General features: G+C 41.5%; 1 protein-coding gene across 1 annotated transcript in view; it reads right to left on the bottom strand.

Annotated features, from left to right (window-relative positions):
- The window catches only part of KIF26A (kinesin family member 26A), a 163,759-nt gene that overhangs the window by 87,747 nt on the left and 52,082 nt on the right, over positions 1–23,930 (bottom strand). Inside the window, exon 3 of the mRNA XM_044659913.1 lies at positions 14,905–15,446. Coding sequence (XP_044515848.1) covers positions 14,905–15,446 — 542 coding nt within the window. The remainder of the gene's footprint in view (positions 1–14,904; positions 15,447–23,930) is intronic.

Raw genomic sequence — 23,930 nt, 5'->3', positions numbered from 1 at the left:
AAGGAAGGAAGGAAGGAAGGAAGGAAGGAAGGAAGGAAGGAAGGAAGGAAGGAAGGAAGGAAGGAAGGAATGCTATGATTACACTTGAAACTAGGAACCAGAAACCATGTACAAGGATCTATTAAAATGGTCAAACACTCATAAGAGAATAGAATTGTTTAGATATGAAGTCAATAATGTCACATGGAGTGAGACTAAACTAAGAAATAAATTACATTCACTGACATTGATGTTAACTGAATCATCTCCTCTAAGGACCTACATTTCTATAACTTATTTGCTCATCACAGTCACTTGTCAGCCATGGCAACAATCATTTGTCACCTTAAAGCACCATATACTTTACTCAGAAAATTTGGGACATTCCAAAGAATCATCCAGTACTGATCATGTAGGCATTTTACATAAGTGAATTTCCAGATTACTAAAGCTGACTCTCTTAAGTATCAAAATTATTTCTAATGAACCATTTGAGATGGAAATCTTCACAGGATAAACCACACAAATCCTTGTCTTTTAAACTAAAGGACATTGAATATCACTTAACCATTTCTTGATGGCTCAAAGTCTTGTTGTTCATCCATTTTTAGCCATGTCTGACTCTTTGTGACCCATTGGCAGAAATACTAGTTTGCCATTTCCTTCTCCAACTCATTTTATAAATGAAGGAACTGAGGGGAAAAAGAGTTAAGTGACTTGTCCAAGGTCACACAGTCCAGATTTGAACTAAGGAAAATAAATCTTCCTGACTCCAGGCTTAGCACATTATCATACCTCCTAGTTGCTCCAGCTCAAGGTCACTAAAGAAAACTGTAACAGTGGAAAGAGATCTGGATTTGGACACAGAAGCCTTCATTTTAAATCCCAGCACTGCTACTTATCATGTGGGCCAGTCATTTCCCCTCTTTTTTTTTTTTTTAATCTCTTCCCTTCGATTTTCCCATCTATAAAACAGGGGAGGGAAGAGCATCTCTAAGTGCTTTTATCATTATAAGTATCAGTTATTATACTGAGCTATAAAACAGGAAAGCCCTTGGGGCCCTGGGAGGTTCATGGGGCTATTTACTCCTACACTGAATTTCCCTAGGTGACTATGCTTCCTGAGGTTTTTTATGTACTTTTTATAGTGCTTTTGTCTCTGCCTTCACTATCAAGCTATTAACTGTCGATTTCTGCTGCCCTCAATTTACCCACCAGTAACAGCCTCATTCTCTCCTAAGTTGTCCCAACACTGGAAAGCAAACCTCCAACCTAGCTAGAATCTTATGTAAAATAAGATTCAATGACTTAGAGAAAGGAACTGAGGGCTCTCCAAAGAGCAAAGAAGAGGAACTTCAGGACAGCCAGGAAGTGCAATGGATAGAGTCAAGAAGACTCATTTTTCCTGAGTTCAAATCTGGCCTCAGATATTTATTAGCTGTGTGATCCCAGGTAAGTCACTTAACTCTGCCTGCCTCAGTTTCCTCACCTATAAAATGAGCTGGAGCGGAGAATGGCAAATCACCTCAGTATATTTGTCAAGAAAACCCCAAACAGGGTCACAAAGAGTTGGACACGACCGGAATGAACAAACAACAACATAGGGACTTTATGATCTCAGATATCTCCAGAACCTCTTTTGTTTGCTCAGACAACTAAAGTTGCTAGGCAAGTGTCCCCTGGCTAAGTAGGTTACTGCATTTGCTTTTGGGTCATCCTAACTACTCTCTATTGGGACAGGAAGAAATTGAAAAAAGTACAATTCCTTGAAGACCCTGGGCCAGTGGGGAGGAGTGGATTCTCAATGGTCCATATCATGTATCTGTAGTCTCTTCTGAGTCCTTAGTGGAATAATCACTAATAACTTGTAGGCCCCTGGACCACCCTCTCTGGCTGTCAGACAACTGCCCTGAGAAGGCATATTCCTCTCGATAACAATCTAAGCCAAACTCAGTTAGGAAGGAAAATCTTCTGCTTCAAAACAAACAAACAAACTAAAGCTAATGCATTCCAAAGGCAAATAGGCATGTCCTGGCTGAACTACTGTTTGGGGTTAACTGTACCCTGTCCAGTGCCACTATACTCTGGACATGAGTTTTAAAGAATCATAATCTTTCATATATAGAAAAACAGGAATGAAATTTAAATGTCGGTCAATCAATAAACATTTATTAAGCATCTACTATGTGCCAGGCTCTATGCTAAGTGCCGTGGGTACATAGAAAAGTAAAAGACAGGTAAAAGACATCCTGTTCTCAAGGATATTCCCAGAGGAGAAAAAAGGGAGCTGGGAGAAGGGGGTTAAGAAATTCCCAAGGGAAAATGAATGGCCCAAGGAGCCAAAAATCACTGCTTCTGAGAAGCCCTCGGAATTAAGACTAGTCTCTGTGAACCCAGAACCGCCCTTCTCAGCAGCAGTTTACATTTTGTTCCCTAAGAGAACACAGAATGCCAGAGCTAGGAAGAATCCAGACCACAGAACATAGAATAATGGTACAAGAAGAGGTCTTAGATATCAATATCCCATCTAGTTTAACCCACTTTGCAGATGATGAAACTACGAATCAGCAGCAAAGTGACCTGCTGAAGTTTATAGAGCTAGGAAACTGTAAAAGCAGGGATTTGAACCCAAATCATCTTCTGACTTTTGACATCTAATGTTCTTTCAATAATAGGGGATTGGAATAAACAGTCTCTAAAGGCAATTCCTTCTTGGACATTCTAGGATTACCCATTCATAAGGAAAATTGATGTTGAATTTATTTTAGATTTTTTTTTAAACCCACTACATGCCTGTGTGAACTGATTGCTCTATTTCTTCTCATCTCACACTGGCCACCCCCTTTAAACAAAAAAGAAAATGAACTGTTTACCCAGTTAAGGAAATCTAGAAGCTCTCTTTCCCCTGTTATTGCACTGAAGAAAACAGATGTTGGAAACCCACCAGGAAGAATTTCACAAACCAGTGAAAATGGAGTTTTTCACAAGCTGGAACACTCTTGCCTCCCTCCGGCTTCCACCTGGTGTCATATAAGACAAGGGACATGAAAGAGGAGGAGAAGGTGGGGGCAGGGGACCAACTCTGAGCAATCCCAGACTTTTTTTTTTTTTTTTAACAAGGCACTGCTGGAGAGATGATCTTCTCTGTTTGAGGAGTGCTGGTAGTTTTCTGAACTGCCCCCATTGTAAACCTCCCACAGAGACCCCAGGGATGAACACCTGGCCCTCTGGCTGGAACAGCTGCTGGGCAGCCCCCAAACACCTCCCAGTCACAAAGTGCACTCCGAGAATATTTCTGTCGTTAACAGACTCACGTTCGCAGAATGTCAGAGCTGGGGGCTTTAGAATCATAAAACAACAACCAAATAAAAAGTCAAAGCTGAAAGAGGTCTTAAATCATGGAAGTCAAGCAAATTCAAATCAACAAGCCTTTGAGGCAGCAAGGTGGAGCAGTGGATGGAGCCCTGGCCCTGGAATCTGGAAGACTTGGGTTCAAATGCAGCCTCAAACACTCACGAGCTATGTGACCCCACTTTAAGGCACTCTGCCTTAATCCATTGGAGAAGGAAATGGCAAACCACTCCAGTGTCTTTGCCTAGAAAACCTCACTCACTGGGCTCACTGGTCACAAAGGGTCAAACACACCTGAACAACTGAACAACACGTGCGAGGCTGACTTGGGGGGTACAAAGAAAGGTAAAAACACACAGTGGGTCTTCTCAAGAAGCTCATGAGCTAAGAAGGGATAGAGAGGAGACAGCATGCAAGCAACTGGCCAGAGAAGGCACTAACGTTAAGGATTACTGGGAAAGTCTCTCACAAGGCGGGATTTGAGCTGAGAAAGGAAAGAAGCCAGGGAAGTCAGCAGAGGTGAGGAAGGAGGAGGAGAATTGAGTGACAGAGAATCTTGTGAAAGGAATGAGGTCAGTTGGAAGGGAATAAAATGTGACAAGTCTAGAAACGGACCAGGCTTTGAAAGGCTTTAAAAGCAAGATAGAGACCATGGAATGTAAAAGCAGGAAGCTGCCTTAAAATCCTAGAACCCTAGAGTTCCTGGAAACTTTCCAGTCCTGATTTAAAGAAGGAGAAATTAAGTCCCTGAAAAAGAGACCTGTCAAGGTGACACAGATAAATCACAGAGGATGGAATAGAATTCAGGTCCTCCCATTCACCAGCAAAAGAATCTAATTTTTTTTCCTACAACATACCAGGCTTCTCATGACAACATTTTCATCAAGATTTTATTCTCTGAATAGATCTCATGCTCATCACACTCCCACCCCAAGGCCTTTACCCAGTCCATCTCTCCTCTAACCATCTCTGTTGGCATCCTAGCACTCTTTGAAGGCCTGGCTCAAGTGTCCCTCTACTTCAGGAAGTCCTCACAGACATCCTGTCCTTGCCGAAGCTGGAGGCCATCTCTCCCTCATCTGTTGGCTGTGCCTTGGACTACTCTTCAGACATTTGCATGCTGACAAGACAAGGCATCACCAAAGAAGGGTAACCCGGAGGGTGAGGGGACTAGAGATGTGCCAGGAGGATTTGTTAAAGAGCCCAAGGATGCTTTTCTTGGAGAAGAGTGAGGTCAGGAGGAACCCAAGAGCTGTGTTCAAGAATCTGAAGAGTTGTCTTTTGTCAGGTATCTTGGAGAAGAGTGATCAAGTTTGCTCTGCTTAGATACAGAGGACAGAAAGAGAAGCAACTGGGGGAAGGAGGAGGGAGTTACAGTCAGATTTCTGATCAATGTAAGGAAAAGCTTTCTAAGAAAGAGCTGTCCCAAAGCATAAAGCATAAACCAGAATCACCGGATTCCCTAATTAGCTCAATGGGAGTCTGGATGGCCATTTGTTACAGATTTTGTAGAAGAGATACGTGCTCAGATAAAAGTTCCGTGTACATCCTCCAAATCAACCCTGAGGCCTATCTATGTCACCTTGACAGGTCTGTCATTCTTTCAGGGTCTCAATTTCTCCTACTTTATACTAGGTTGGAGATAGGAGAAGGAAATGGAAAAAAGATGGGGTTGAAGGAAGAAAGAATTGGGAAAAGTTTCCAAGAGCCCTGTGGTTCTCTGATGCCAAGGCCCTTCTGTGTCTTATCGCCCCCACAAGAATGTAATATCCAAAGTGAAAACTTCTCTTCTAGAGCTAGCAGAAATGCTACTCATTCAGGAAACAAGCACAGTGCTGCCCCAGTCTCCCACCCCAGACACACACACACACACACACACACACACCCCATAGTGTCCATGATTCTTTACAACTTAAAAGGCTAGTCTCTGGACAGCAGGATTATCTGGCATTCACACAGACTTGACCCATCCCTCTGGACCAGTGATTCCCAAAGTGGGCACTACCACCCCCTGGTGGATGCTGCAGTGATCCAGGGAGGCAGTGATGGCCACAGGTGCATTTATCTTTCCTATTAATTGCTATTAAATTTTTTTAAATTAATTTCCAGGGGGCTAAGTAATATTTTTTCTGGAAAGGGGATGGTAGGCCAAAAAAGTTTAGGAACCACTGCTCTGGACCATGGGATAACGAGCAAATCAATGCCAGGGTTGGGATTTGGTTCATCAGACAGTCCTTGCCAAGGAGGAAAAGTGAATAAATAACCCACCACAGGGACCAATGATGGCTTAGCCCCAAGCAAAGTGAGAGTCACCTGGACTACTTCAGGTCTAGAATCCATGGCACAGAGTAGGTGCTTTTTAAATACATTTAAAACTGTTGAACTGCTTGTTCTCCATGAGCAGCAGTGGCCAACTCTGTAGTAAAAAATCTCTCCTTACTTAGCTAGATGGATCCTCGGACAATACATGCATCCACTTTATGCCCTCAGCCTAATATTTTGAAAGCTTTGCAAAGCACTTTACAAATATTTTCTCATTTGAATCTCACAACAACCGTGGGAGGCAGGTGATATGATTGAATAATCTCATTGTACAGATGAGGAAACTGAGGCAAACAGTGGTTAAATGACTTGCCCAAGGTCACCAAGCTAGTTAATATCTGGGGATGGCTCAGAGCTCAGGTCTTCTGGACTCCAGACCCAACGTTCTATCCACTGCACTATATAGCTGCCAGAGCTTAGCTTAGAGGATCCAAGGCTGCCTCTGTGGCATGGGGAGGCACCAGAGGAGAATGCCAGTGGAGGCCCCACACAATAGGAAGTTAAATATTTGTTGGATGAACGAGCGAATTTGATTCTCCCTATTTCCCTTGGCTTCCCATGAAGAAAGGCCCCCAGAACACCAAAGCTATTATCAGAACTAAATGAGATCATGTCTGTACAGTGCTTTGTAACTATAAAGCATGATACAGCTGTGAACTACTATTATCCTGGCTTCGACACCTACTAGATGGGTGCCCTGGGGGAAGATTTTTGTTGGGATTTTGTTTTTTTTTTTGGTCCAGCCAGACCTATGATTTCACCCAAGGTGCAAAAACTCCCTCCACCCATGCAGATTACTGACCTATACAGGTGGGCAATCTCCGGAAGCTGGCCCTCTGTCTACTTTTCTTCATTGTCTCTCTGGGAGCATAGATTTTAGAACTGGAAGAACCCCTAGAGAAGAGTTAGCTCCACTCCCCCCATTTCCCAGGTGAGGAGGAGGAGGCCCAGAGAGGTTAATGATTCAGCTAATTAGTAGGGAGCTGGAGATTCAAACCCAGGGCCTCATATTCCAAAACCAAAGTGTTCTTTTCTATTATGTCAAGTCACACTGGGCAGGTAAGTGATGTACTGGACTTAGAGTCAGGAAAACTAGAGTTCAAATCTAGCTTTAGATTCTTAAGAGCAGTAGATAACCCTGAGCAAGTCACTCAACCCCATTTGCTTGTTTCCTCGTTTACAAAATGAGCTGGAGAAGGAAATGGCAAACCACTCTTTGCCAAGAAAACCCCAAATGGGTCACAAAGAGTCAGACATGACTGAAACGACTCAACAACCACAAGTCACACCAATAACTTGACGCCTCAGTTTTCCTCCTCCACAAAAATAGAGATGAGGAGAATTATATACATCTTTCTACAGGAGGAAATAAGGAATATGACTTTATTTACCATTGCTCTTAACCCAACTCTGACTTCCCCAATGAGGGAAGTAGCTTCTTGGATGATGCAAAGGGTCATTTTAGGGGATTTTTTAAAAACAACATTATTATTATGAGGAAAGCACTTTGTAAATCTTTATTAAAAATGCATGTCCCTATTGCACTCGCTGTTATCGTTATCATTGATTATTCTTATTAGAAAAGATGGATTTGTCCATTAGGATAAACCACATCGGCATCTCAGTAGCTCCCCTATTATCAGTCAGATACCCTGAACCACAAGTCTCCTCCTACCTCCTCCCCACCCAAATTTATGTTCTATTACCCTTGTTAGTAATAAAATAAACATACAACTTTTTATGGACAATACAATGAAGAAAAGGAGATTCATGGGACTGTCTACACCAAAGTATTTAATTCTAAAGTCTTCAGAGAGGTATTTTAACATTCTAAGGCTATTTCTAATTATTGATCCCTGGACACAGCAGGAAATTACCTCATCTGAGGCTTAAAGTTCTATTTATATGCTTAATAATACCATCATTGATTACTGTGACTGTTCTCTAATTATAAATCCATTATCTGACCCCTCCCTCCCTTCCTTCCCCCCCACCACAGACACATACCAATACAAACTGAAATAAAGTCAGTAGGACTATAAAACTGGGTAGGAAAGAAGAATAAGACTTAAAGGACCACATTTTATGTCCTTTTAGGGAACCCAGATTCCATGCCCTCTGACCTTATTCACCAAGGGCCCCTGCTTTCCCAAGAAGGTAAGTAGCTTCTTGGATGATCCAAAGAGTCATTTTAGGGAATATTTGGCAGCATATGAGGACCACAAACAAAATTTCAATTCTCTAATGTAGAAATATGTTTTGAGTAATAATATATGTACAACCCAGTGAAATTGCTTGTCAACTCCAGGAGGTGGGAGGGAAGAGAGAAGACAAAAAGAATCATGTAACCATGGAGAAAATTTTTTAAATTAAATTTAAATTCTTTTTAATTTTTTTTAATCTCAGTTTTCTTTCCATTGCTTTGAATTTCAAACTAAAATAATAAGGCAGCTCCCCACCTCTCTATCAGTATCAATAGGGGAATAGAGAAGGAAGAAGTAGGGTAATAAATAAGCTGAATATAGTTTTATCTAAATTCTTCCCCGTAGGGGCTTAGGAAAACTGAAAAGGAATATTTCCACTGACCTGGCATTCAAAACCCTCCACTACGCAGCTCCCTCTCCCTCACCCTAGCTTTTCTTTCTTTTTTTATTTTAATTCTGAATTTAACAAACACCAATAAAAGCAGCACTTCCATAGTCATTGTAGAACAGAAAGAGAAATAGAGAAGATTGTACAAGAAATAGCGGGTTCCTCTTAGGTAGAGCTTATTTTCCATTTTAAGCATATAATAAATTCAATGTGTAACTTTCAAAACTGTCCTTCCTGTCTGTGATTCCTTCTAGCCTCTTTTCTTTTTTTGCAGGGAAGAAAGAAGACTACTACAATTGTCCCTCCCCCCTTTCACCTACCTCCATTGGGACAAAGAATAAAAGAAAAAGAAAGCATTTGAAACAAATGTGTATAGACAAGAAAACCAAATTCCCACTTTGGACATGTCCAAAATGGTTGTCTCTCTACATCTTGAGTTCATCATGTCCCTGTCAGGAGGGAAATAGTATACTTTATCTACCACTGGTCCTTTGGATAATGGCTGGTTATTATTTATATTGATCAGTTTTTAAGCCTTTCAAAGATGTTTTTCTTTACAATGTTGTTGACATATTATATAAATTGTTCACCTGGTTCTGGGCATTTCAGTCTGCATTTGTTCCTACAAACCTTCCCAAGTATCTCTGAAGCTGTCCTTTAACATGAAATCATATATCATTACATTCGTAAACCATAATTTGTTCAAATTTTTCCAGCCAATGGACAGTTCTTTAGTTTCCAATTCTTTGCCATTACAGAAAAAGAGCTGCTATAATTATTTCTGCACATCTGGGTTTTTTCTTCTTTCTTTTATCTCCTTAGGTTATAGGCCCAGTAGTGAGCCAAAGGGCATAAATATAGGTTAGTGACTTTGGAAGCGTAGTTCTAAATTGCTTTGCAGAATCTCTGAACCAAACTACAACTCTACCAACGGTGCGTGAATGTGCCTATTTTTCTACAACCCATCCAACAATTGTAATTCTTCTCTGTTGTCATTTTTGCCAATGTGATGGATATGAAGTAGAACCTTAGAGTTGATCTAATTTTAATTTCTCTAATTTTTTTGTCATTTGGAGTATTTTTCATTTGATTGTTGGTAGCTTATGACTCTTCCTTTGAAAATTGCTTGTTCGTATCCTTCAACTATCTATTAAGGAATAGTTTCTGGTCTTATTCTCCCTTTCTTTTCTAGCTTTATCTCATATAAATCTTCAGAAAGAGGCAGCCTCACATTTTGATAGAAGGCATGCCTCTGAAGCAAGATAACCTGAGTTCAAAGTCCTGCCTCCAAACCATCAGAATTGTGATTCTGGCCAGTCCTATGTCCTTAACTTCTCGATGTCCCTAGCTACTATCTAAGACTATAAATTGGAGAACAATGGGTAGTATCCATTGAAAGAAGGAGTTTCTTCAAATTGTAAGATGAGAGTATTACTAGGGCAGCTATGATAGAGCACCAGGCCTGGAGTTGGGAGAACCTGGGTTCAAATCTGGCCTCAGATACTTTCTAGCTAATTGACCCTGGCTAAGTCACTTAAACCCCATTGCCTAGCTCTTGCCACTCTTCTGTCTTAGAATTGATACAAAGAAAGAAGGTAAGTGTTTAAATGAAAAAAATAGTTGAGTTATTGCCCATATTTCCCAAATGAGAGAGAGAGAGAGAGAGAATGTGCCTTTAACAGAAATGAGTTCAAGTCCTGCCTCAAAAGAATTAACTAGATGTATGTCCTTGGACAAGTCACTAAAAGTCTCAGCATCCTTGGCAATGATTAAGGACTATAAAATATGTCTGGTTCATCTATTTCATTGGACAGAGTTGCCCCATCTGGAGTTGTCTAAAAATAATGAAATTACAGATTTGGGCCAAAAATAACAATGAAGAAACTGAGAAGAAATAAAAAAACCAAAATGCATGACTTATTCAAGGTCACATAAATAATAAATGGTAGAGTCCAAATTCAAATCCATGCTTCATGCCTCTTTCATGTTCAGGGCCCTCCTTCCCCTCTACTGAGCCATACCACATAAAATAACAACTCTTCAGCATGATCTAGATGCCAGCTGTTATTATTATTGGAAGGCTAAACCAAAGACAGAGGAAAGGAAGACCCAGAGAGGTTCAATGGCTTGGTCCCCCAAATACTAAGCTTCATCTACAGGGTTCAAATCCAAGGCCTCTGACTCCAGAGTCACCCTGTATTCTGTTGCCTTGTCTCAGAGAAGATTACTCCAGGAGAGGGCTGGTGTTCTTCCTTTGGTGGAAGGAATCCCCCATTGTACGGTGGATTGCGAAGGAGAACAAGCCCCTGCTCCATATTTCTTGCCAACTCACTGCACTGGCCCCTGCCTCCACCCCAATTCCCTAACTAACCAAAGCTGAGGAGGAACCTCTGCAAACTACCCTCTATTTCACAACGAAGTTTTTATGAGGTCCAGGCAGCGCCACTCCACAAAGTTTATGTAGTCAGCAGTACAGTCAGTTACTGGAGAACTTGACTTCAGGAATGTCATTTTTCACAGCCCTCCAAAATTTTCCTATTCTTAGGAACCTCAGAGTAAAGCAGTACAGGAGGCAGATAGAGACTTCCTTCATGAGGTGGCTGTCCTAACAGCTCCTAGAAGATGGGAACTGGCTTCTGGGTGGCAGCAGAATAAACCATAGACTCCTAGTGATCTTGGGAACCAGATGTGTTCTGGAGAATCTGAACTATATTTGACCACCTTGTCTCTCCATTGAACTTCTACCCCAACCAGACACCACCACTAACAGCCAAAGCGTCTTCTTTCCAAAGGTGGACACACTTTTTTTTTCCAATTCAAATGAAACAACTAAACACACTTCAGAGTTCTCTTCTGTTGAGGAAGCAGAAGTGAGGGTTCTGAGTCTAGAGTCAGGGACACTTGAGATCAATGTGGCCTCAGATACTTCCAGGTAAGTCACTCCACCTTTGTCTCCGTTTCCTCAACTATAAAATGGAGATAATAATAGCATCCACTCCACAGGATTCTTATAAGGATCAAGTGAGATAATATTTGTAAAGCATTTAGCACAATACCTGCTACACAGTGAGTATGATATAAATGTTAGGTATTATCATTAATATCTTCAGCTCTAAAAGAGGGAAAGTCAGATCATTCCCAAGATTCTAATTTTAAAATTAAGTTCAGAGGAGCTACTGAAGAATCCTCCCTTTCATGAAATAAACATTTGCCATCCTATTCTCTTAGCTCTTGTTGTATCTCCCACCAATTGACCCCTTGCAAATTTTTAAAAAATAATTCAAATTTTAAAACAATTCTATCATCCAAATGCAAACCCCTAGAAATTAGATCATTGTGATACAGTATGGAAAGAGCATTGGGTTTCCAATCAGAGATGTTCAAATCTGGCCTCAGATACTTCCTAGCTGTGTGTCCCTGGGCAGGTCATTTAACTCCCATTGCCTAGCCCTTACTGCTCTTCTGCCTTGGAACCAATATACAGTATTGATTCTAAGATGGAAGGTAAGAATTTTAAAAAGAGAAAGAAATTTACAATTTGTACCCTTTCTTATATCTTGCTTGTATCTTGCTAGTCTGGGCTTTATTACTAAATTGTTTCCCCTTCCTGGGCCTCAAATCCTGGACAAATCATTTCTCTCTAGGCCTCAGCTTCCCCATCAGTATGTAAGTAATGTACAGCCTTAAAGTCACCAATGAAGGTTTTCATTCAAGAAAGAAAATGAAATGTTGCCCATCTCCTGAGATAAAAGAGTCAAGACTTATAGAACATATAGAGATATATATTTTGTGGACATGGAAAATGTATGGATTTGTTTTACTTGACTGCACATATTGTTAAAAGGTTTTGTTTTTCTTTTTCTTTCAATGAGGGATGAAAAAGGAGTAAAATAGATTTTTGTTCTTTAAAAGATTTAATTTAATTTTTTAAGTAGTATGAGATAAATCAAGGAAAGAAATGACTGACAAAGAAGATAGGTCAATCATTAGACTATTTAAAAAGGAATAGAACAGAAATTTCCCACTTGGGACCAACTAAGGTGATTCAGTGGATTGAAAGTCAGATCTAGAAACAGGAAGTTCTAGGTTCAAATCTGGCCTCAGATACTTCCTAGCTGTGTGACCCTGGGCAAGTCACTTAACTCCCATTGCCTAGCCCTTACTGCTCTTCTGCCTTGGAACCAATATACAGTATTGATTCTAAGATGGAAGGTAAGAATTTTAAAAAGAGAAAGAAATTTACAATTTGTACCCTTTCTTGTATCTTGCCTTGAGTTATAGCTATCTGAATCCCAATTTTATCCCCCATTCTAGACTGTGAGCTTCACAATGGATCATATTCACCTCTATTTCCTCCAGAGCTTGCAACACATGGTCTTATTCAAAGTAAATGTCAATAAATGTTTGTAGATATCAATGAGAGAATGAGATTAAAATGGGGATGCATGAGACAACAGTTCAACTGAGAAGAAAAAAAATCCTGTGGTTCTTATCAGATTGCCAGTTCAGTGAGAATCAGACTTATTCCATAATTTCCAAAAAAAGCTAAATCACCTTATACTTCAATTTTTGATTGCCCTACAATCATACCAGGGCAGGCACTCCTTTTGTCAATTCTTATCTTCTCAGCCTATGCACCTAGAAATTCCCTAAAGAAGATCTATCTCATTAGATAGAAGCCTTTCTCTTTCAAGGTCTTTGAGCAGCCTCTGGGTACCAGTGCAACCGTCATACTGTTCACCTATTATGCCTTGTTCTTATGGTACAACTGGTCCTCCTTCTTTTCTGATCATACATTTCCTTCATAATATCTCTTAATCCATTTCTTACATGAAAGTGATCATGAGTAACATTCTGTAGCTCACATATTCATACCCACTCAGCATCTCTCCATTTCTCTCTGGGTCACCTATAATTATGATTCCTTGGAGATTATCCATGGCTAGGTGGCAACACCAAGAGAATGCTAGTACTAAAAAGATGGAGATTTGTACCAGAGAGCTTCTTGGGATCATTAAAAGTCACACACTTTTCTAAATGCAATCAAACTCATTCTCCTCTCTCCATTCAATTTTGGGGCCAGCAATCTGTCTATACAGCTCTTGACTAGGCATTGTTAGCACTATTGGATTAAATCACTGAACTACCTATCCAAATGCATATCAAAATCTGGAATATATATATGTATATATATGTATATTCTTCATGTAATTATTTTCTGCCATGTGGCATATCCAGTTTATTATGAGTAACTATGAATGTTATTGAGGAGATCCTATGGTATTCAGAGGTTTGATGCAAACACTACAATACAATCCACCAACAAAAGCATATGAAGGACCTCCCAATCTGAATCATATCTATTTTCCACTTGGAATTATATGGTTTAATTTGGTCTCATAGCAAGCTTTCTGTAGGTTCTTGTTCCACTTCTATCTCACTTGTCTTTATCGCTGTTTTATAAGATGAAAGCACTCATATTCTGCTGTTATTCTCCTCTCCAAAGTTCAGTCAATGAATCTGTACTCTAAATTAGTGTGGCCCTTGGTGGTTGTGTCTCTCTAACCTGGCAAGATCAAGTATGTGTTTGGTGAGGTGGTTTCTGGGTTCTTTGGGCTTCCCTATTATGGTAATGGCTTTACATCATTTAAATTTCTCCAAAGAAATTATCATAACAGGCAACATTTATATAATTATGATCAGAACCAGATTAAAATCTAAACGAGAAATGTCAAACAAAATAAATGTATGCTATGGCACAGACATTATTAATTTGTGATTTTCTAAGCCACTATGCAGTTCAAAGGAATCCCTTTCTATTTGAGTTTGACATTGTTGATCTACAAGGCTTTTGGTTTCTTTCATTTCTTGATTCCAAAACCATCGTCTCCCCTTGTAGACCGTCAGCTCCTTGAGAACAAGAACTGTCTCTCACCTTCCTTTGATTCCCTAGAACTTAATAGAGTACTTGGCACATAATAGGTAAATAATAAATACTTATTGACTCACCCTAGATTTGGTCTCCTCTCCCCATCCACTTTCTCCTTTACCCAATAAATACATTTCCAAGAAATGGAAAGAGCATAAGCTACTCTTTGTCACCAAGAGACCCATCTAAGCAAAGCAACATTAGCCACAGACAAGGACAATTCTCATTGGGCTACAACAGCTACCCCCTGAAGATTCATTTTAATTTCCAAAATATGTGATAACAACCAAGAGCTCCAGGGTCAAATGCAGAAGCAGCTTTCAAGCTCTTCCCATATGTCCGTGGCAAGGGTAAAACTTCCATTGACAACTGCGTTGACACTGGATAAAAAGTGATGCTACAACTTTTGGGAGAACCAGCATGGTACACACATACAATGTAGAGACACAATAGACTACTATAGGTAACCAATAACAGAAACAAACATTTGGTCAGCCAGTAGATCAATAAACATTTAACAAGAACCTTCAAAGTTTTGGTGGGTTTTTGAGGGAGAGGTATTATGCACCACCATTGATAACTCTGCCCAATTCTAGTTTAGGAACAAGGTAAGAGCCTCATTCTATGTGATGAGACTATGAGACTGTCTAGAAAGGGTTAACAAAAAGTTCTTTTGCAGGGAACATGGTTTGGACCATCTTTTCTATGATGGCTGCTCTAGGCATCCTTACAAATGATTTTCCTTGGGTTTGGTTTCACTTGAGCAAAAGTTACCAATACTTACCAGGCAAGCTGGTGGGAGGAAACTGTTCACCCTGGAGATACTCCACATGCCTTCCAGGTACTGCTGAGCCTGGATGGTGACAGAACTCAAGGCACCCCCGAGGCCTGTGGGAGCCACAGTGACTTGAACGCTGGAGTTGGGAAAGCCCGCAGAGCCTGGGGGCCATGCTAGAGCTTTTTTCCTCTCTGCCCCAGGGAAGAGAGAAGCCTGCTGCTTCCCCACTTGCCCTGAGGCCAAAGGCAAGTCTCCACTCAAGGAGCAATGAGTGGCCAGGTTCTGGGATGCCAAGCGGGCCAGGGCCCCAGGACCATGTGGATGGTCAGGCTTCTCGTGACAGGAAGACACCTGGACCATCTGGATGGCTTCTTGCTTAAGCTGGTTCAGGTGAGTGGCGCACACATCACAGCGACTCTCTCCTTCCAACCGGTTCCTCTGGAGATATTCAGGCACTTGGAGTCTGTCAAGAATTAAAGCTGAAATTCTTGGATCCTAGAGAGAAGAGGAAAAGACAAAAAAACATCAGTTCTGATGAAGGCAAGGGAGTAAAGAACAGGGGAACAATGAAACCTGCCACTCACAGAGGTTTCTGCTCACACTCCCGCCGTCCACAGCTGGTTAACGAGCTACAAGCATGTTTCATTTTTAAGAACCCAGTGTGAAAATAATTATCAGAGCTTAATAGCTGGGCTTGGGGTGTCCTTAATAACTATCCATTCACTCATGTTCTTAATTAACTGTCCTTTGGAAACCACTAACAAGACTGTGTTGTCCATGCTCCCAGACAACCTAGGGCTCTGGCAAACCTCAGCAAACCAGGGGAGGGGATGATATCACCAGCTCTTAGCTCAGAGTCTTAGACCCTCCGGAGTGACAACAGAACTCTAGAACTGGAAGGGCCCTCGGAGGCCATCAAACACAACTCATACCTGAACAATAATCCCCTCTAAGATCTATGGCACATGGTTGTCCTGTTGCTCTAGTGATGGGGAAAGTCACTCCCTCCTTTAGTGGCCCACTCCACTTTTGTCATTCGCAAGTTTTTCCTTCTGTCCAGCCAAGTTCGGCATCTTTCCAACTTCCACCCATTCCTCTTAATTCTGACTTTTTTTTTCCAATCACAATTGGTCTAATCCTTCTTCAGCATGACAGCCTTCAAGTGCTGGAAAGCAGCCATTATTTCTCCCTTTGGTCTTCCCATCTCCACACTCAACATCCTCAGTTAATTTTACCAATCCTCTAGGATCTTTGATCCTTCCCCACCAATTTGATCGCACTCCTCCAGATCTCCTCCAATTCCCTCATGTCCTTCCTCAAATGTTGATTCTAGAAATGGAACCGCCTCCAGCTGTGGTCTGACCAGGAAAGAGTAGAACTATCCTCTTCTCAAACCAACTGCTCACCTTTGTGAGTTCAAGTCCAACCTCAGTTACTAGCGATGTGACCCTGGGCAAGTCACTTAACCCTGTTTGCCTCGTCTCCTCATCTGTAAAAGGAGCTGGAGAAGAAAATGGCAAACTACTTAAGTATCTTTGTCAAGAAAACCCCAAATGGGGTCACAAAGAGTAAAGCACAACTGAAACAAGTGAACAAAAACACTACTGCTCAGTAGAGTAAATCCTATTAAAAATCCTAAACAAGAAGAGGTCTTAGGAGATTATCTAGCCCAAAGGTCTATACGCTTTTCTGTGTGTCTCGGACCCCTATGGCACTCTGGTGAAACCTATGGCTCCCTTTCGGAATGTTTTTAAATAAATCAAGGAAATGCTAGGTTTCCATTAGAAGTTGGTGAAAATAAAGATGCAATTTTTTGCCACATAGCTTCACACAATTCCTGAAGTCTATCCAAAGACCCCTCGGGAGTCTGCGGACTCCAGATTAAGAACCCTTGCTCTGCTCCAACTTACTTATCTTAGAGAGAAGGAAAGTGAGCCCCAGAGATGTCCAGTAATAAGTGGCAAAGGGAGGGAACTGCATAGGACAGGGGAGAGGGCTCTGGATGTGGAGTTAGACAGAACCTGGCCCTGCCGCTCACTGCCTATGTGATCTTGAGTAAAGCCCTTGCTATCTCTGGGCTCAGTTTCCCCTTCTGCAAAAAGAGGAAGTTAGACTAAACGGCTTGTATGGTCCCTTAGAGCTCATAATCTATATCGTTCTTGGCTCCAAATATAACAATCATCATCCAGAGGTCTAGGTCATATGGACCTTCTAGTAATACCACCTGATATGTCTACATACCTATAATTATCTATCTACTTATGTTTCTATATACCTCTCTCTATCTATATACATATATACAATAATATATAAATATATACATGTATACATGACACACATGGGACAGGCATCAGGCCTAGAATCAGCAACACTCATCTTCCCAAATTCAAATTTGGCCTCAGACACTTCCTAGCTATGTAACCTTGGATAAGTCACTTAACTCGGTTGGCCTCTGTCTCCTCATCTGTAAAATGAGCCAGAGAAGGAAATGGAAAATCACTCTAATATCTTTGCCAAGAAAAGCCCAAATGGAGTCATGAGATGTTGGACACAACTGAAACAACTCAACAATATACACGTACATATGTGTGTGTATATTATATGTATACATGTGTATAAATTCCTGCTTAGCCCTTTTTCTAACAGGAAAGAGAAGAAACAATTATAGCCCTGGCTCTGCTATTCTCTTTAATTGGTTCAACAAGAAACACATGGTACTCACATGGCCGAGTGCAATAATGACCTACACTCCCAAGAAACCAATTTAACAACCACACCTATCAAATGACTTCCAATTCTCTCTGACTTAAATCTGCCTGACAAGAAGGGGTAAGAGACCTAGGCTGATGGGGCTAGAGAGTGCCAGGGTTTTGTTCTGAGGTTACCATTTCAGAAATACTATCTCTCAGGAAATTCTGGCCAGGCAGTTGGGTGTAATAGAAAAAAAAACACATACTGGATTTGATGTGAGGAAATTCAGGCTCTTGTTCTAGCCTAGCCATAAATTTTTGTGGCCTTGGGCAAGCCCCTTCCCCAAATCTTGGCCTCAGTGTCCTCTTCCTAAAAAAATAAATAAATAAAAAAGGAGAATGAGGGCTGGTTGGCCTCAATGAGGAATTCTCTAAGGTCTCTTCAATGCTCTAAATCCTAGGAAATATCTTCTCCAGCAACCCCTTCCCAATTTTCCAGCTCTCCAAAGGTCGGACAGGAAAATAAAACTGACCAATTTAATGTCCTCTAGACAGTTAAAGTTTAGTGAAAAATCACAGTATGCCAAAGAATTTGTTTAAGGGGGGGGGGGGGGTTAGAGGCACTTCTCAAATGGAAATTTATTTGATGACCAATCAGTGCCAATTTATTGAATGCCTATTACCTGCCAGAAACTGTATTAGGTACTGGGGATATAAATACAAAAGTGAGACAATCCCCTCCCCTAGAGAATCTTTGTAACTTTGGGTAAATCATCTTCCCTTGCTGGGCCTCAGTTTTCTTACTTGTAAAATGAATGAATCCAACTAGGTCAGAGGTTCTTAATATGGGCTCTGTGAACTTTTTAATAATATTTTAATAAATGCACTTCATTATAACTGGTTCTTTATATAATCCTATGAATCTTATATTATGTATTCATTAGTTTCACCAGATGGCCAAAGAGGTCCAAGATATAATAAAGGTTAAAAATCCTTGAACTAGATGGTCTCTAAGGTTATTTTTCCAGCAGCTAGTGTTCCAATGGATAGAGTGCTGAGCCTGGAGTCAGAAACACTCATCCTCCTGAGTTCAAAACTGGTCTCAGATTTTTTTTTTAACCCTTGTACTTCGGTGTATTATCTCATAGGTGGAAGATTGGTAAGGGTGGGCAATGGGGGTCAAGTGACTTGCCCAGGGTCACACAGCTGGGAAGTGTCTGAGGCCGGGTTTGAACCTAGGACCTGTCTCTAGGCCTGACTCTCACTCCACTGAGCTACCCAGCTGCCCCCTGGTCTCAGATTTTTACTAGCTGTGTTACCCTGAGCAAGTCACTTAACCCTGTTTGCTTTGGTTTCCTCATCTGTAAAATGAACTGGAGAAGGAAATGGCAAGCCACTCCAGTATCTTTGCCAAGAAAACTCCAAATGGGGTCACCACGTCAGACACTAAAGAAATAACTCAACAACAAAGGTTACTTTCAGTACTTATATTCTGTGGAGTCTTATCAAATCAGTAGCAGAGTCATCAAGACGAGGCCAAGGGTCTCCAAGCCCCTGTGCTCTTTCCAATGGTTTGCACATGTTGTCTCCCTAGGGTTAAGGAATCAAAGGACTATGGAAGGGCATCAGTTGATGTTTAGCTGTGAATCTCTTCTAACCCTGCCCACAGAAAACAGTCCCAGGGCCTCAGCAAAAAAATCCTGAAAGCAAGGAATTTCTAACCTTGCCTTGGCCAGAATAAGGATAAAAGGGAAGTTACCAGTCAGCTCAGCTCAACTCAGCCCTGCCTATAATTGCTGGGGGTGCCTGTTGGTGAACCCCTGACTTGTTAAAAGTCTCTGTGGAGTCCTGGACTATCTCCCAGAGGGCTCTCTACTCAATGGAAATTGAGGACCTAGTTAAAGCTACCTTTGAAGTTGCCTAGGACTTCTGGTCCTGATTAAAAATCCTCTTTCCTATCCCATAGAAAGTTTGCAAAGTTCAAAAAGCCAGAGCTAGATCAAAAGGAGACCTCTGTCTGCCTTGGGAAATATGCTCTCATTAACAAAGGGAAACCTCGCTCACAGAGCTCCCATTAGAAATAAGCTGGCCCCTCAGAGAATCATAGAATGGGAAGTACTGGAAAAGGCTTTAAAACAAAGAATATATCATGGAAGATCTGGGAAGGACCTTAGAATCAAGCAACGAGCAAGCCCTGTGCTAAATGCGGGGGATACAGACACCAAAAAGTGAAATCATCCCAACTCTCAAGGATCTCACCACGAAACAGAGAATGTCTGAACCAAAAGGAACCTTAGTATTTCTATAACGTGGAATATCAATGCCACGAGAAACACTGTCACCTAGAACTAAGACCCAGAAGATTGCTTAAAGAATATAGAATCAGGGCATCCAGGTGGCTAGAGACCCAGGCTTGGAGATGGAAAGTCCTGGATTAAAATCTGACCTTAGACACTTGGTGTGACTCTGGGCAAGTCATTTCACCCCAATTTCCAAGTCCTTATCATTCTTCTGCCTTGGAACCAATACACTATTGATTCTAAAACAGAATGTCTTGGAACTGATACTTGATATTGATTCTAAGACAAATATTAAAGGTTGTTTTGTTTTTTTTAAAAAAAGAATATCAGGGGCAGCTGGGTAGCTCTGTGGATTGAGAGCCAAGCCTAGAGACAGGAGGTCCTAGGTTCGAATCCAGCCTCAGACACTTCCCAGCTGTGTGACCCTGGGCAAGTCACTTGACCCCTATTGCCTACCCTTACTACTCTTCCACCTATAAGTCAATACACAGAAGTTAAGGGTTTAAAATTAAAAAAAAAAATTAAAAAAAAAAAAAAGAATATCAGATCATAAATCTAGATCTGGAAGGATCCAAGGAGTTCATGTAACAACAACAACAACAACAAAAACAACAGCAACAGCAATAATAGTTAACATTTCTATAGCACAGTGGATAGAGCACCCAGCCTGCAGTCAGGAAGATGTAGGTTCAAAGCCAGCCTCAGACATTAGCAAAGTGACCTTAGGCAAGTCACTTAGCTGTTTGCCTCAGTTTCCTCATCTGGAAAATGAGCTGGCAAACCACTCCAGTTATCTCTGCCAAGAAAACCCGAAATGGAGTCACAAAGAGTCAGAAACAATGGAAAGGACTGAACAACAACAAAATATAGAACTATGTACCAGGAGCTAGGCTAAGCATTTTATGATTGTAATCTTATTTGGTCCTCCCAACAACCCCAGGAGGTAGATGTCATTATTATCCCCATCTTTACACATACGGAAACTGAGGCAGGTAGTTTTTGTCTTGTTCAGAGACACACAGAACTCTAGAATCCAAGCCTGAGATCCATTCTTTGCACCTTTTAGTCCAACCTTTCATTTCCAGATGAGGAAATAGAAGCTAGAGAAGTGAGAGGGTTTGCCTACGGCCACACACATAGAATACATTAGAGGCAGGATCCTAGAGCCCAGAGAGATGAAAACAATTTGCCTCCTTGCTCACATGGGCAGTGAACTCCTCTCAGAGCCCTGATCTGCTACCTCCTAGCCCAGGGCTCTTTCCACCACCCCAGGCTTCCTCCCTCACTGACACCATGGAAGTCTGGATACACACATCCACCTCTGTTTTTCCTCTTAATTCCACTAATTGGAAGAGTTTCAGAAAAACACCCACTAGGCAGCAGAGTCAGAAATAAACTGTATTGGAAGAAAGATAGAAATATCTCTTCCTGTTGGGGAGAAATTCTCTTTCCAAGGCTGTCATTCCAGCTGCCCTCTTCCCCAGCTCTCCCCAGGGGCCAGATCTTTTCCACAGCCAGGGGTCAACGCCAGCAAGCCAATGGGTGGGTGTGAAGAGGAAAAGAAATATACTGGATGCCCTGTTAAGACCATTAGGCCCCCCTCTTAAAAGGCAGCAGGTCCTACTCCTCACACCCACCCCAAGCCTGCTCCCAGCTCTCACCAGCAGGGAGGCTGCCCCATTGTTCCCAGCAGCGTCCCCCCTCCTCCCACCTGCCCCTTCCCTAGCCCCAGCCACACTGGCACTGAAGGGAAAGGCAGGTCCAGGACAAAGGCTGCTTCCAGGATCGCTGGGCTTCCAGTGAACCCCATTCCTCTCATCCTCCAGGCAGCCACTGGAGCCCAAAATAGCAACTGACCCAAAGGGAGAAAATGAAGTCTTAGCTCAAAGCTAACTCAATCAGGAGAAGGTACTGGAGAAGGCAGGGAGAGAAATCATCAACCAATCAGCACTGATTGAACCCCTACTAAGGGAGGCAGCCAGGCATTCTGGAGTCTTCTAGAGCCCTTTCTACCTCCTATTTTTTTAATTTTATTTTATTTTATTCTTTAAACCCTTAACTTCTGTGTATTGGCTCATAGGTGGAAGAATGGTAAGGGTGGGTAATGGGGGTCAAGTGACTTGCCCAGGGTCACACAGCTGGGTCTACCACCTATTTTTATAACTTTCCAGCCTCCACATGAAGATGTCCTGCCCACTAATGTTCAAGGCATGATGGTGGACATTTCAATCATTAGGAACCCACCTCTCTGCTCCTTTCCCACATTGTTTCTAGTTCTGCCAACTGCCAAGTAGAACGATAAAACTCACTTTTTATATAGCTTTATAGACTTCCCTCATTCCCACCTGGGTGAGAGATGGCTAGCCCAAGTATCATCATCTTATATTCTGTGGAAACTGAGGTTTGGAAAGATTTCACACACACCCACACACTGCCTCATTAACCATAGTAACGCCCTGAGTGTACATTTGAAGAACTCACTTTCCCTATTCTCCATAACCTCTCAATGCCTTCTCTGAATTAAACAGGCATCTTGGTGTCACAAAGCATTGGATTTGGGTTCAAATCCCACATAATAATAATTCATTGCTGTTGTTTAGTCATTTTTTTTCAGTCTTGCCAGACTCTTCATGACCCCATTTGGAGTTTTCTTCAGAAAAATACTGGCATGGTTTGCCATTTCCTTCTCCAGTTCATTTGACAGATGAAGAAACTGAGGCAAACAGGGTGAAGTGACATGCCCATAGTTGCACAGCTAATGGTTTGTCATTTCCTTCTACAGCTCATTTTACAGATGGGGAAACTGAGACAAACAGGGTAAAGTGACATGCCCAGGGTCATACAGTTAGTGTCTGAGGTCAGATTTGAACTTAGAGAGAATAATTTTTCTGATTCCAGGCCCAGCACTCTATTCAACTCACTGCCCAAATAATAATATTAATTTATATGTTAACACACAAAGTAAATAAATAATCTGTACATATATTATAATTTATGCAAATAAAATATAATATAAATAGTATAAATTATATACTATAAAATAGTATGAATATACATATAAATAGATATAATATAATAAAAATAATTATATGTAAATATATTAAATTAATATACATATATAAATATATAAAGTAAAATATAGATGCATATATATAAAATAACATTTATGTGATGCTAACGATATATTGGGGACTGTGTTAGGCTCTTTATGCCATCAAATCTTCACAACAACCCTGAGAGGTAGGTGCTATTGTGACCCCCCCTTTTACAGACAAGGAAACTAAGGCTAGGAGAGGCTACGTGATTTGCTTAGAGTCATACAGCATCTGAGGCTAGATTTAAACTCGGGTCTTCCTGATTCCAAGCCCCAGAGCTCTCTGTCCACCAGCCCAGGCATATATCAATCATTACTTACTTACTGGCTGTGTGACTTGGAGAAAGTCATTTAAACTCTCTGGGCTTCCTTTACCTCATCTGTAAAATGAGTGGAGTTGAACATAAGATTATCTCTAAGATTACTTTCAGCTTTAAATTCCATGATTCCTCCTCTGGCTGACAAGGAAATAAAATCCAGAAACTTTGGCCACGGGAGAGCCAGTCTGAATCTCCCCTGGGAAGAGAGTTTTACAAGCAGCAAACTGCGTTTGATGTGTTCCCGTATGTATGCCATGTAGTCCTGGCCTCTTGGGTCTCAGTGCGTTTGCACCCTGGGATGTAACTGCTCTGAACTCAGCAGACAGCTGGGGCCCCCTGACCTCCCAAGCCCAGCTTCCACTTCTGAGCTGTGAGCTAGTAAAAATGACCTTACGAGGAGCTTGGCCACATTTGGGCTCTAGAAATCCCTCAGCTGTGGAGACCTGACCCCCTCCCCATGCCACCCAGGGCACCCAGAGCCAGAACTGTCCCCAGGACTGGGAAACACCTCTCCCACCCCCAACACACACACACACACACACACACACACACACACACACACACACACACACACA

The sequence above is a fragment of the Gracilinanus agilis genome, chromosome 2, assembly GCF_016433145.1.
Source record: "Gracilinanus agilis isolate LMUSP501 chromosome 2, AgileGrace, whole genome shotgun sequence".
Lineage (NCBI taxonomy): Eukaryota > Metazoa > Chordata > Mammalia > Didelphimorphia > Didelphidae > Gracilinanus > Gracilinanus agilis.
This window is presented reverse-complemented; position numbering and strand designations above follow the sequence as displayed.